The 12,811-nt window shown below is 39.0% G+C and overlaps 1 protein-coding gene across 1 annotated transcript in view; it reads left to right on the top strand.

Annotated features, from left to right (window-relative positions):
• grk3 (G protein-coupled receptor kinase 3) overlaps positions 1-12,811 on the top strand; it is an 80,670-nt gene that overhangs the window by 40,108 nt on the left and 27,751 nt on the right. The window contains exons 3-9 of the mRNA XM_008280769.1: positions 4,973-5,046; positions 5,207-5,308; positions 6,969-7,043; positions 9,483-9,544; positions 9,636-9,687; positions 11,270-11,361; positions 11,448-11,547. Coding sequence (XP_008278991.1) covers positions 4,973-5,046; positions 5,207-5,308; positions 6,969-7,043; positions 9,483-9,544; positions 9,636-9,687; positions 11,270-11,361; positions 11,448-11,547 — 557 coding nt within the window. The remainder of the gene's footprint in view (positions 1-4,972; positions 5,047-5,206; positions 5,309-6,968; positions 7,044-9,482; positions 9,545-9,635; positions 9,688-11,269; positions 11,362-11,447; positions 11,548-12,811) is intronic.

Genomic DNA, 12,811 nt, shown 5'->3' on the forward strand with positions numbered 1-12,811 from the left:
CGTTTAGTCCTCGCTGCTGAAAACCTGTTTGTGTGTGTGTTTTGGGAGGAGGAGGTAGAGGGGGGGAGTTGTCAGTAGCACCCATTCCGCAAACAAGGATGCCCTGTGCACTTGGCTGTGTACATACACCATGTGTGGATGCATGTGAGGACGTTTATTTGTATGAGGCTGAGTGTCAGCGCTGGAGCGGAGGGGAAATGATGCATCACGTCTGGAGCAGAGATAAAGCGGAGGGGAAGAAGTGAGAATGGATGATAGGAGACGTGAGGCCCTAAACAAATGGCTTCTGCTCCGAGAGGGCTTTCAAACTGAATCAGTGAGGCCGCTAAATTGAAACAAAAGCCACTTTTTAGATGCTTAGAAGCTCATTTTCTGTTTGTTCTGTGTCTGATTTTGACAACTAAATGACACTTAAAGCTTAAACTGTTGAGGCCTTTCTTTGTCTCAGCTGCAAAGAGAACAAAGGCCTGTTTCAAATAGAGACACACTGTACTTATTTACTTCTTCAAAGCTAATGTCATACTTTAAAAAAAGAAGCCTCCCTTTTTTCTTATCTACTCGTCGAAATTTAGTCGCTACATAGACATGCACAGACATGCAATTTTCAACATGTTTCTTTGTACAGTACAACTACAATTAACAGCACTCAAATCTATATTTTTTTTACTTTTCTCTAATGGAAAATTCAATGTTTTGTTCGTGAAGACACATTGCCTACGAACCCTCTGAAGCCCGGGTTTTAAAAGTATGTTGTCTTTAAAGTATTGCCAACATAACACTATCTGTTAAAGCAAAAAAATAAAAATTTAAACATGTCGCATACATCACCAAGAAAAATAGACAAAAATATGCCTAAAATTGTGTTAGTAAGTTAAAATTTCTTTATTCAACTTGTCACATATTTGTGCCAAATCCTGTAAAATATGAAACAGTCTAAACTCCTCCACGCAACGGAGAAACCATGACAATGTCAAATTCATGGTTTTTATGTGAACTGCATGCTGTCAGAGCAGAGAAGAGACAGCAAGAGAGACTGAGAGGAGAATCTGATGTTCTCTCTCCTTCTCGTCATGGTTGTACTGTTTCCACAGAGGTGCAGGACTTTGCACCGCAGTGAATAAAGAACCTACAGTGAGAAAAAAATGAGACAGGAGCATAGACACAGCCAGAGTTCAGAGAGTTAAACCCCAACAGGTCCCAAATGTGTCTGTTTTTACATGTCAGCTCCTAAATCTGCCTGAATCTGACATTTTCTTGGAACTTTAAAAAAAAAGAAAAGAAAAGAGGATTTATCTCTCATACGCTCTCACTTTCCAGTTTATTAGCTACACAGAGCTAAAACAGTGCAGTCTAACACAACAGCCCTGCGATACATTCTGAAGATTAGAATATTCAGGTGTTTCTCGGAGGGACGCCTTCTGGCTGTAGTTGTGTATCGTCTCTGTTTTCACAGTTTCTTGCTTTGATAAATAGCGTAATTTTAGCATTTACGAAAAAATAATTATAAAGAAAACAGCTTTTACACCTCCAGTTTTGGGGTGTGCAGAGTTAAGCAAAATCTGTGACATCTGGCTGTACCACTTTACCTGAGACAACCCCGGGCCTTGAGAAATGAACCGTGCTGCTGGTTTGGTACGTGCATCAGCAGCGAATAATGTAAAAGCCAGCCAGAGCTGCTAAATGAGTTTCTTAATGATTGAGAGTTATTTAAACACCCGCTGCACTCACACACGTGATCTCCTCAGGAAGGTTAGAGTGACCGTCCAGAACCACGATCTGTGTCGAGAGCTAGATCCTGTTAGCCGTCTATTTCTGCTAATATGCGATGCTGATCAGGCAAAGCCACAGAGAGGACGACAAACACTGAGCGCTGCTGTTGTTCAGCCACATGCAACATGTACACACACACACACACAGGTGACAAATTACATTAGAAAGGTGTCTTAGTAAGGTGTTAGGCCACGTGCTGCCAGAAAAGCTGCAGCGGTTTTAATTGCCTTAAATTGTCCAAGTCTGAATTGTGTGATGTGATGTGTGCAAGTTACAAACAAGGGTGGCATCTTTACTGCAGAAAGTTCCTGTAAGTGTAAGTATGGAGGTAGCCATAGTTTCTGACTAAGAATCCAGTTTTTGGCTGACATTTGACCAACTTTTGAGGCCTCTAACAACAGTAGAATTTGATGTGTGGCAAATCTGGAAAGATAAGGTTCAAGTTTTTTGATGTTTTGACAATACAGTGATGTGGACTCATTCGTAGCACCACAAAAGTTGAACAATTCTGCCTGTATGTATTTTGCCATTCCATCATTTGGATCTGCAGGAAACAATTTTGTGTTTGTTGGACTTATATTTCTGGAGATATTGAACCCTTAAAATGGATTTTTAAAAAAACATTTTATTTTTTTGTTTTTTTGGGTGAGAATTAAAAAAATAAATAAATTCCACCTCTGAAAACATGAAAATCTCAAAATCCTGAGCATGTGTTTTACAGAACTTAGCTTTGGATCCCAAATAAGTAAACAATGGTGGAGCAACACATTTCCTGAATTCCTGAATTTTTTTATTTATTTTTTTACTATGTATTTTTATGAGATTTTCAGCATTAGATGCATTCTCCTCAAGGTACATACAACCCAATTATATATTTTTTTCCATCACAAAAACATCTCAAACAATATAACCCCCCATACATACATATGGATAAAAACAATGATAGGTAAAAAAAACAAAAAAAAAAAACACCAGTATTATTTCCTGAATTCTTAACCCCTATTGTGTTTCTTCACCACTGGATCTTTTCTTTATTTTAAAAATATGACAACCACCAAATGTATTGTGGAAAATAGCTCCATATTTATTCTGTAATATTTTAAATTTAGTGCTTTCCTTTAAATAAATACACATTCGCTTCATTTGATGCAGAAAAGATATACATTTATGCATAAAAATTCACCTAAAGGCAGGAAAAGAAGATTGTAGCGCACAGGTTTTTCCTTTAATTTGTCACCAGTCTGTATACACTGCTGCTTAGCTCATTAGCGCTCTCTGTCTCTTGTCTCTATTTGTCTCCGTCCCCTTGATGTGCGTCTTTGTTGTGACCACAGGTATCTCTGAACCCAGTGATATGTTAATGTTACATAGCAGGCAGGGGACGAGCGTAACTGTTGGGCCGGGCCTCCCGGAGAGCACCGCGTTCTACTGTACATCTCATCTCTGTGTCTCTACAGCATCGTTCACACATAGCCGGTAGCCACAGAGGCAATTACCATGGCAACAGCGCGTCTCATCTCTGCAAGCAGTATTGATGCGTTTTTATTGCCCCCACCTCTCCTCTTCTTCCTCAGATTGATGTTTCACCGAGTGTGGATTTGGCGACATGTCGTGAGCTTTTTATCCGCCGTCGGTGCATTTGAGAGCAGCACAGAGTGTGTGACGTTCAGCCAAATAATGCCTGGTGCCATTTTCAGTAATTATGACCTGTGTGTGTGGGTACATTTGTAGACCGGAGAGAAGAATTAGCTGCTGTAAGAACAAGACAACCTCAATCCATTATTAAGGCTAATACACTAAATGGTTGTGTCCTCCTTTCATGTTTATGGTGTATCCTGCACAGTCACATCACCTGTAATACTCAAACTGCCATGTCCCTTGACAGCCTCTCATATTTGCTTTCAGAAGACGTCTTCAGCATCTAATCTTATATTAAATCATTTCTCTTTTTAAAAAAAAAAAATAAAAAATCTTTCCCAGTGCAGTGTTGCACTGGAGCCATGTCATCAGCTGCTGTATTGCTAATATGTTCTGCTTATTTCTGACACCCAAGTGCCAATATACAATTAAATTAATTTGTTTTTTTTATTTACACAAAATTAATGCAAATCCCTGTTTTAAAGGCAGCCTCATACATGGTCAAATCTGACAAACACACAAGCCTCCAGGCTGATAAACACTTTATCAGGTGTGTTTGCTGGGATGCTTGTACAACTGACCTCCCAGGAAAAAAAAAGATTCATGACAAGAATATAAAGATTTTCTTGCACTAGGCTCAGTGAGAAAATCTTGGTCAACTGAAATCATATCTCCTCTTCAACCCATCAGTTGTTTCAATTCATTTAGATGAAGTAAATGTTCCACAGTGTTAAACTAAGTGCACTCTACAGGCTAGCCTCATTAGCCTAAATACATTTTAAATCAACATAAAAAGCTAGTATTTGCAGCACATTAAATCATTTGAACCTGACTGTGTTATACGGAATGATAAGAACAGACAGTGAGCAGACCAGCTGCACATATTCATACGATTACTGAAAATACAGACAAGTTAGCTGCTGCTTTTAGATGCTCTGTTGTGTTGGTTGGTGAGCTGTGATGTACAAACTGCTGTTTGTAAAGTTTACACTGGACTTTTGTCCATCTGTTTGAACAAAATGCAACTTCTTTGACATGGTGCCCGTTAAGTTTGGAGTAAATGTTTCATCAGTGAGACCTCTGTGTCCACTAGGTTAGGTTTGTAGTTGTGAAGACACTTAGGTGTGGACAGGTAATAAAAGGCTGTGGATGTAGAGCTTTTTTATGGACCAAATAATCATTTGAAAACATTGAATCACAACATCCTGTGGTACAAAGTTTCATGTTTTGTGTTGACCACCAACACTTCACAGCTCCAGGAAATGTGAAACCAGCAACTTTTATGATTACTCAGCAACAAGATGTATTTTCTTCATTGTAACGACAGCTTATTTGCACGAAACACTGCAGGAATATGATAGGGTGTGTATGATCTGGGGATGGAGAACGCTTGGAATTTGCTCATACAACTGAACTTTATGCCCTTGCCAAGACCAACAGATCGATTTTTTCCCCCATTTCCATGAAATACACAGAAAACAACAGATTTGTCAATGTCAACGTCAATGATGGGATCAGTAACAGGGTTGTTTCTGATCACTGTTTCTCTCTTTGTGTCTCACAGGCTTCCTACTATTCAAAGACTTCTGTATGAACGAGATCGACGAGGCCGTGCCGCAGCTCAAGTTCTACGAAGAAGTAAGTCCGCAGTGTCCCGAGTGTCAACGGGATTAGAAGGCATCATGGGATGTGTGAGAGATTAGGCCTCCGATCCCCTCGTTCAGATTAAGGCCTCCCAGGAAGCGCTTTGTGTTGTTTTGTCATGGCACTACACTGACCTTGTGTGTGTCCGTTTCAGATTAAGGACTACGAGAAGCTGGACTCAGAGGAGGAGAGGCTGAGCCGCAGCCGGCAGATCTACGACGGCTACATCATGAAGGAGCTGCTGTCCTGTTCACATGTGAGCACGTCACTCGCTCTCTCTGGGTCAAGTACATGCAGACAAACACCTGAGGCTGCAGGGGTTCTCTAATCCCCCTCTTAATTAGTTACAAGAGAAGTCTGAGCTTGTTAGATGATCAGAAGACAACAAAGAAAAAGAAAAACACATTTTTCTTGTAAAATCTTGGATAAGTTTGTTTCTACAGGTCTATAAAATATATCTGAGAATTGCAACTAAAGCTGCAATCAAGATTATCTTCTTGAACATTTTGACTGTAAAATGCTTCTCTTAAATGTTTTCGGAAGGCCAAAGTCATCAAATAGTCATAAATATAAAAATCCCTGAATTAAGTTCAATTTATAAAAGGAAAAATGCAGAAAATCCTCACAAATTGAAAACTAACTGAGGATTTCTTGACATTTCTACATTTAAGGTCTTAGATAATGCCTCTATTCTCAGGCTGGTTGCAGATATGTATCTGGCGATCAATTAATGAACTAATGTTGTTGCTCCAATATTCATCATTAGCTATTCTAACCTCTTGACCTGCCAATTCTTTTGTTGAATAATGAATTTATTTGGAAGTTTAAAAAAAATCTCAGATTATATCGAAAATGCTTATCACAGAGCTGTTATCTCCTTTCATTAGTTTTCTCTTAAATTAAATTCATTCTGGACTATAGCTATGAAAAAGTTCTCATCTGACCTCCTCAGAAATCAGCTGATCTTTTATGTGCAACGCCTTTAGTATATTTAATAAAGCTATGCAAAATGTTTCCTTCCTTTTGTGAAGATTTTCAGAGTTATGGGCCTCCTGAAGAACATATGAGATGGGGTGGAATTTAAAATAGAATTTGACTTATTTTTTCCAGTGTTTTTAAGCCCTCATAACTTCCTAAGTACAGAAGATAAATGCATGAAATTATCAGGAATTAGAAACACATTTGAGCTCAACAACATCAGTTTTACATTCACTTTAGTCCAAAGTCCAAATCTGTTTTTTGTTGTGCTCTATTATTTGTATAACCAACTTTATGCTTCAATTAGTATTTAAATTATGAATCAATTGACGATTTTTCAGTAACATCCCTGGTAGTAACTTTATATGAGGTTATAAATATAAATAAATAAAGCTTATCTTGAATCTTGAAGTGACGCTGCATCATTTTGTCTAAATAAAGACAACAACAATAAAGACTGAGACTGGAATCATGTACATGTGATTTACGAACTCTAAAAACGTAGATTTAATGTAAGATACTCTATGAAGACTGCTCTGTGGGGACCCAGTGTGATGATGGGAAATCCTTACAGTGTTTTTGGACCTCTCCAGGCTTCCCTCAAATCCCTCTGCCTCTAACAGAATCGACTGGAACGAGTCCACAGTCACAGAAACACACACATCCACACATCACAGCACAGCTTTTGTCCTGTGAGGCAACAGTTTGGGATGTAAAGTAAAGTTAGCGCTGCTGTCTGAAGGGAGGAAGTTATTAAACACGCCGCCCACACACACACACACACACACACACACACAAACAGATATTATTGTCGGTGGTGGCTACAGAGCAGCTCATGTTACACCAGGACGTCCTTGCGCAGAGAAAACAGAACTGAAATCACTGGTGAAGCTGCATTTTTAATGACCTTTCATTTTATTTCCTACTCTGTGTCGCAGCCATTTTCCAAGAAAGCAGTGGACCATGTGCAGACTCACTTGACGAAGAAACAAGTTCCCCCAACTCTCTTTCAGGTAAAACAGCTGCCAGTTTGTGTCTGAACAGCACAAGACATGCAGATAACATGGCTGTAGTTCATTCCAAGTCACAAGCAAAGTCATATTTTAACTGTTAGACCTTTTCTGATTGTGACGTGTTTTTTTTTTTTGGTAAATGACATAAATAATGCAGCATGAAATTGCCAAGAAGGACATGATAAAACAAACTTAAATAATGCTAGTCAGTCCGTGTGAGTTTGCACATCTGAGGGTGCGAATGACATGCACACACAAACAACCCCAAGTTTTTGGCACTTGTGAGGACACTTGTTGAAATAGTTCATCCACTAACCCCAACCTAAACTGTATTCCTACCTTATCTCTTGATTTTTCTGTATTATTTGAAGCACTTTTGTGTGAACAAGTTTGCCTTAACACCAAGTCTGAGCCCTTAAATAGTGCTTTGAAGTTGTGAGAGGTGGCCAAAATGTCCTCACTATGATTAAACCAACACACATCAGTCACAACGGCTGGTGACTAATGTGATTATGTTATGGTCACAGTAAAATCAAAAAATTCTGACACTGTCCCTTATGGGGGCAACCCGATGACCATGGGGTGAGGGCACACATCTCATGAGTGCAGATGTCTTTAAACAAAGAGCCTCTGGTTCAATTCTCAGTTGATCTGAAACTTGATGGCTTGACATTTTCCTGTTCTCTTTTGCACATTTCCCATCTATTCTTGCTGTCTCTATCTAACATGGGCAAAAATGCAAAAAGTCATCTTTAAAGTAAGAATCCAACTTGATTTAAATTTGGCTGCAATCCACGTTTAGTCGTCAACAGAAGTCCTGTTCTGTAAACATGTCAAGCACAACAAAAGATGTCCTAAACTGTGTCAAAACAGTGGCTCTTGAATTTAATTTTGGGGAGGAGGAGGAAGTAACAGGGAGACAAATCTGGCAAGCCAGCCAGGTGGAGAGCGCAGTTTGTGTTGTTGTGGCCAAAAAACCTGAGTGTAATCACTACACGATGCACTGGCAGACACATATGCCATCACAGTCAGCTCAGGTCATTTGCTCTAAATATTCTCCCTCAGACACCTCAGGGTGTCACAGCAGAAATCTCTCTGACAGTCCAACCTGGATCCATGGTGCACAACCACGTAAATGTTGAAGAAAAATGTGCCTTGTGCTTCTGACCTGATGTTCCTTCTCCGGTCTCGGAGACTGAGCCTTTTCCACTGTGAAAGTTTCTGGTGGAAGCTGCAGACCTCCTCAGTGATCCTCCACATGAAGGTTGGATCATCAAGCTGCTGACTGACTCAGAATGTGATGTTTGCTCTCTGCTCCAGTTTGAACTCCATGAAAAAATGGCAAACGTGCATCCACCAGTGGTCCCAAACCATGTGTAACAACACTCTGTTAGCAGGTTTTTAGAACTGAAAAGGCTCCATTGAGAAGCCTCTGCCTTTGTGACTTTGAAAGTTCTGGCTTTCAACTCAACATACCTCGCAAATCCTTAATCTCACTTTATAGTAAAACCCTCAGGTTTGTGAACTCTGGATGTTCACATATTCAAACAAAAAGAAGATCTTGCCAGGATGCTCATGACTATGTAAACACACTCATTATATTTCTCTTATAATCCACAGCAGTTTTGCTGGCGACGGCGGGCTCATCTCCTTGTCTTTCAGTCCGACAAAAAAAACAAAACAAAAACTAACAACCCCAAAAGTGACACACGTTGTGTTCAGCTAGGTCCACCAACCCCACTGCGTCTATTCTGGGAAACTGGTTGTCCACTCCTTAAAGGCTGTCATATGATTGGTTGAAAATAACTTTGAACGTGTGACTATTAAGAGTTTGTCGAGACGTTTTCGGTCAGTCGGAGTTTCCATTTCCTGGAGTTCTCTGTATCTTCATCATATCACCCTGTCCGGGTTTGAATATAGTATGTTTTCCAGCATTATTTTTAAACTCTGCATTCTCAGATTCATACAGCTGCTAATTTAACATTGAGTGTAAAGCATCAAGTGCCCAAAGGCCACCCAGGGCAATATCTTACAGAGCTACATGGACAAGAGTGGTCTTTGAGCAGAGTAAATCTAATCAACTATTCCCTTTTTAAGACAACAGCACAGTTGTTATTCTGGGTATAAAATTATCCCCAGTGACTAAATATTCCCTCAAAGATATGACATCAACTTGTCACTATTTCCTGTATTTTTTCTTTGAATTAAATGTTCAGATAGAACACAGAGGCGTCTGTGAGGCTCGCAAAAGACAAAACATAAACTCTAACAAGGCTGAACCAACCTGAGAAAACCCTAACAGCAGTCCAGCTCTGCCTTTATAACAATACACAGAAGACACATTCACAGACATTTGCAAAGGATTTTTATCACATCGTTATTAAGACGGCCAAGCAGACAGTGAAACCTGAGCTGCTGTTTCTGTGTGTCCCTCTGCAGCCATACATAGTGGAGATCTGTGACAGCTTGAGAGGGAAGATCTTCCAGAAGTTCATCGAGAGGTGAGACGGGGAAGATTAAGGGAGTTCCAGCGTTTGTTGGCCTCATACAGTCGATTCACATTTTAACCTGTGCGTTTCTCCCCCCCCCCAGTGACAAATTTACTCGTTTCTGCCAGTGGAAGAATGTGGAGCTCAACATCCACGTGAGTAAAAGCATTTCAATTCACTTTCACACCTATAGTTTGGATGCTTTGCCATGGAAACTGCAGGTTTCCTTCCTGTTTGTACGCAGATATTTATGGTAAACATATAAAGGTTGATGAGAATGTTAGTGTTCCATTGGTAATCTACTTCAGATTACCGTTTTAATTTTGCTCTGTTGACTTATTACAACTCAACCGAAAGGTGTAAACATCACCTGATGTGGACTGACAGGTAACTCAGTGGGGCAGATTTGGTGAGTCATGCTGGATCAAAACAGCGTTTTTTTTTACGGGTGACTGACAACAAGTCATGCAGCATTTTACTGCACCCTGTGTCTGTATTTATTTTCTCAGGTGTTCCAAATACATATGTCATTATAAGCACTATTTATCAAGTGCCGTAAGTGTCATTATTGGAAAAATCAGCCTGTGCCTCCCACCTGACCCCTTCAGAATCAACTGATTTGCCCAAATTAGAAAATTATTTTGACACAGAAGGAATCATGGTTAGAAGATGAGACCTTTCATTTGCTGCAGCTTGTTTTGACCAACCACCTGTGTCACATGGTGATATGAGCCTTGAAAGCTTGTCTAGAATGAACTTCAAGCTTGTAAATTTTCTTCAGTGAATTATCAGAGAACACAGAAACACATCCAGGGTACGAATGCTTGTTTTTATGACTCTGTCATAAACATTGAACTGCTGCTGTTTTGCTGTTCAAACTATAAGCATCAATATCACAGGATATATCAAAGTTGGTTAAAGAACAAGTGGAGTGAAACAATAACAGATTTTGTCTTTCCATTGTTACACCTTTGGTCGCAGATTTTAACAACAATCAAATGTATTTTTCATGCCTGAATTCATAAGTCTGTCCCCTGTACTTAAATAACACAAATTTAAAAGCACCAAATTTCAAACCACCCCCTTCAGGGGCGTAGAAATACACACACACACACACACACACACACATATATATATATATATATATATATATATGTATTTTATTTTATTTTTTTTAAATGTATTTATTTTTTTAAACTGTATTTATAGTATGATGGTAACATTTTGCATTAAATATGCTAACGTTATTATACATTGGAAAAACAACTTCTAAAGCAGCTACGTGGGAACTCTGTTCAAATTTGGTTGGTTTTGTATAAAATGACCCACTTGGTCCTATAGTATCATGGATGGAAAAATTAGTGTATTGAATGAGTTAATTCACACTAAAATCACACATTGATTTTCCCAAATCACAGGATAAAATAATGAAAAATGTGTAGAAACAGTGCAGAAAGAGGCATTTTTTAAATTATTAATTTACTGACCCCTTCCAGACAAGTGTTGTGCATATACATAAAGCATACACAGCACAAGTACTTGCTTGAGTTCATTTGCAATCAGACCGACACCATCCTCCAGGTGGGATCAGTTGTTTAGTACGAGTCAGACTTCTATTAACTGCTATAACAGCAGTCTTTACTGATCTGAAACAAACAAGAAAATCCAGTCGGTTTGCTGTTTTAGGGGTGAAAGCAGTTCTAAAGGATGTTTCTCTGCTCCTCTCTCCTCCTTCAGCTCACCATGAACGACTTCAGTGTGCATCGGATCATTGGCAGGGGTGGCTTCGGGGAGGTGTACGGCTGCAGGAAGGCCGACACAGGGAAAATGTAAGGGAAACAGAAAATAACAGAAACAAGCATCGCAGCGCTGCCTGCTCATGTGTAATCTGTGCCATTTGGCGTTTGAATGGCAGGTACGCTATGAAGTGTTTGGACAAGAAGAGGATCAAGATGAAGCAAGGCGAGACTCTGGCACTCAACGAGAGAATCATGCTGTCATTAGTCAGCACGGGGGTGAGTTCCATGCCACGTTTGAACTAAACTAAATCAGGCAACACGTTTAAACTTTGCCTGGAAAATAGGTCACAACACACAAACTTGCTCATATGAAATATTTACATCCTTTAACCTCCCGCTGCTGCTTTTGCACCGTTAACTGAACGACCTGACAAAGCTGATGTAGCGTTCTATATTATGATATATTTAGAGTGAAGAGTAGACAAAGTGTTATAGAATATGGCTGACATGTCTGACCTGTGACTTTTTCTAAAAGGCTGTTTGATTCTGATAAATTGGGAAGTTTAAAAAACATGACAGAATAACAGTTACTTGCCAGTAACCTGCATAATTACAGTTTACATTAAAATACTCTCCCCCCCCCCCTAAAATAGTCAAAAATAATTTGGTTTTGTTCAATATATAATTTGTAGTTCCTGTTTACTTTACACTGCTTTTTTTTGGCATAGAGGAATTTTTGTTGCCTTCAGAGATTTTTTATGCAGCACAGTAATGACAGTCAATCTGTGTCACCTTATTTGACAGAAATTTCTGCATTTTACTGTTATTTCTGACTATTTGATTTAAAAAATATCCAATTTGCTGACTAAATAAAAATTTTTAAAAATCTTATTCTCATTTCTTTACATTGTGTAACTGGTAGTTTCACTTTTGACTCACTGGGAAAAGCAAAAAAAAAAAATCTATATGTAAGGAAGATTGAAAAAAAAAACCAAAACCCTCCTGTATATATATATATATATATTTTTACCAACTAAAACACAACGAAAATGGTTAGAAATAACCAAAAAATACAGATTTCTGCCACACAAGGTGACACAGATTCATCATTCATCATCGCCTTCACTGTAGGCGGACAGCACATGCTTATTGTTTGCCATTGTTATCCAAGTTTCTCAATTGTGTGCCTACATCTTTTATTTTCTTAGTCTAAGATCTGCTGTTTCAAACTGTCTCAGTGATACAAACTGTTACATGGCACAAACATCAACGAAACAGCTGAAAATCACAAATGATATTGTTCAGTCCGACAAACACAGAAATCAGTCCCATTATTAACAGTCCTGGTCCTTTGTCCGGTAACATAAAACCCACTGCCAGAAATGTGGGAGTACTTTTTGATTTAGATTGAAGCTTTGAAGCACAGATCAAACAAAATATCCACTCCTGCTTCATTCAAATCAGAAACATCTCCAGACTGTAATCATTTCTCTCATACTCTCCCCTGAAAGAATCATAATTACAATAATAATAATAATAA

Source organism: Stegastes partitus, unplaced genomic scaffold (assembly GCF_000690725.1).
Source record: "Stegastes partitus isolate 25-593 unplaced genomic scaffold, Stegastes_partitus-1.0.2 Scaffold209, whole genome shotgun sequence".
Taxonomy (NCBI): domain Eukaryota; kingdom Metazoa; phylum Chordata; class Actinopteri; family Pomacentridae; genus Stegastes; species Stegastes partitus.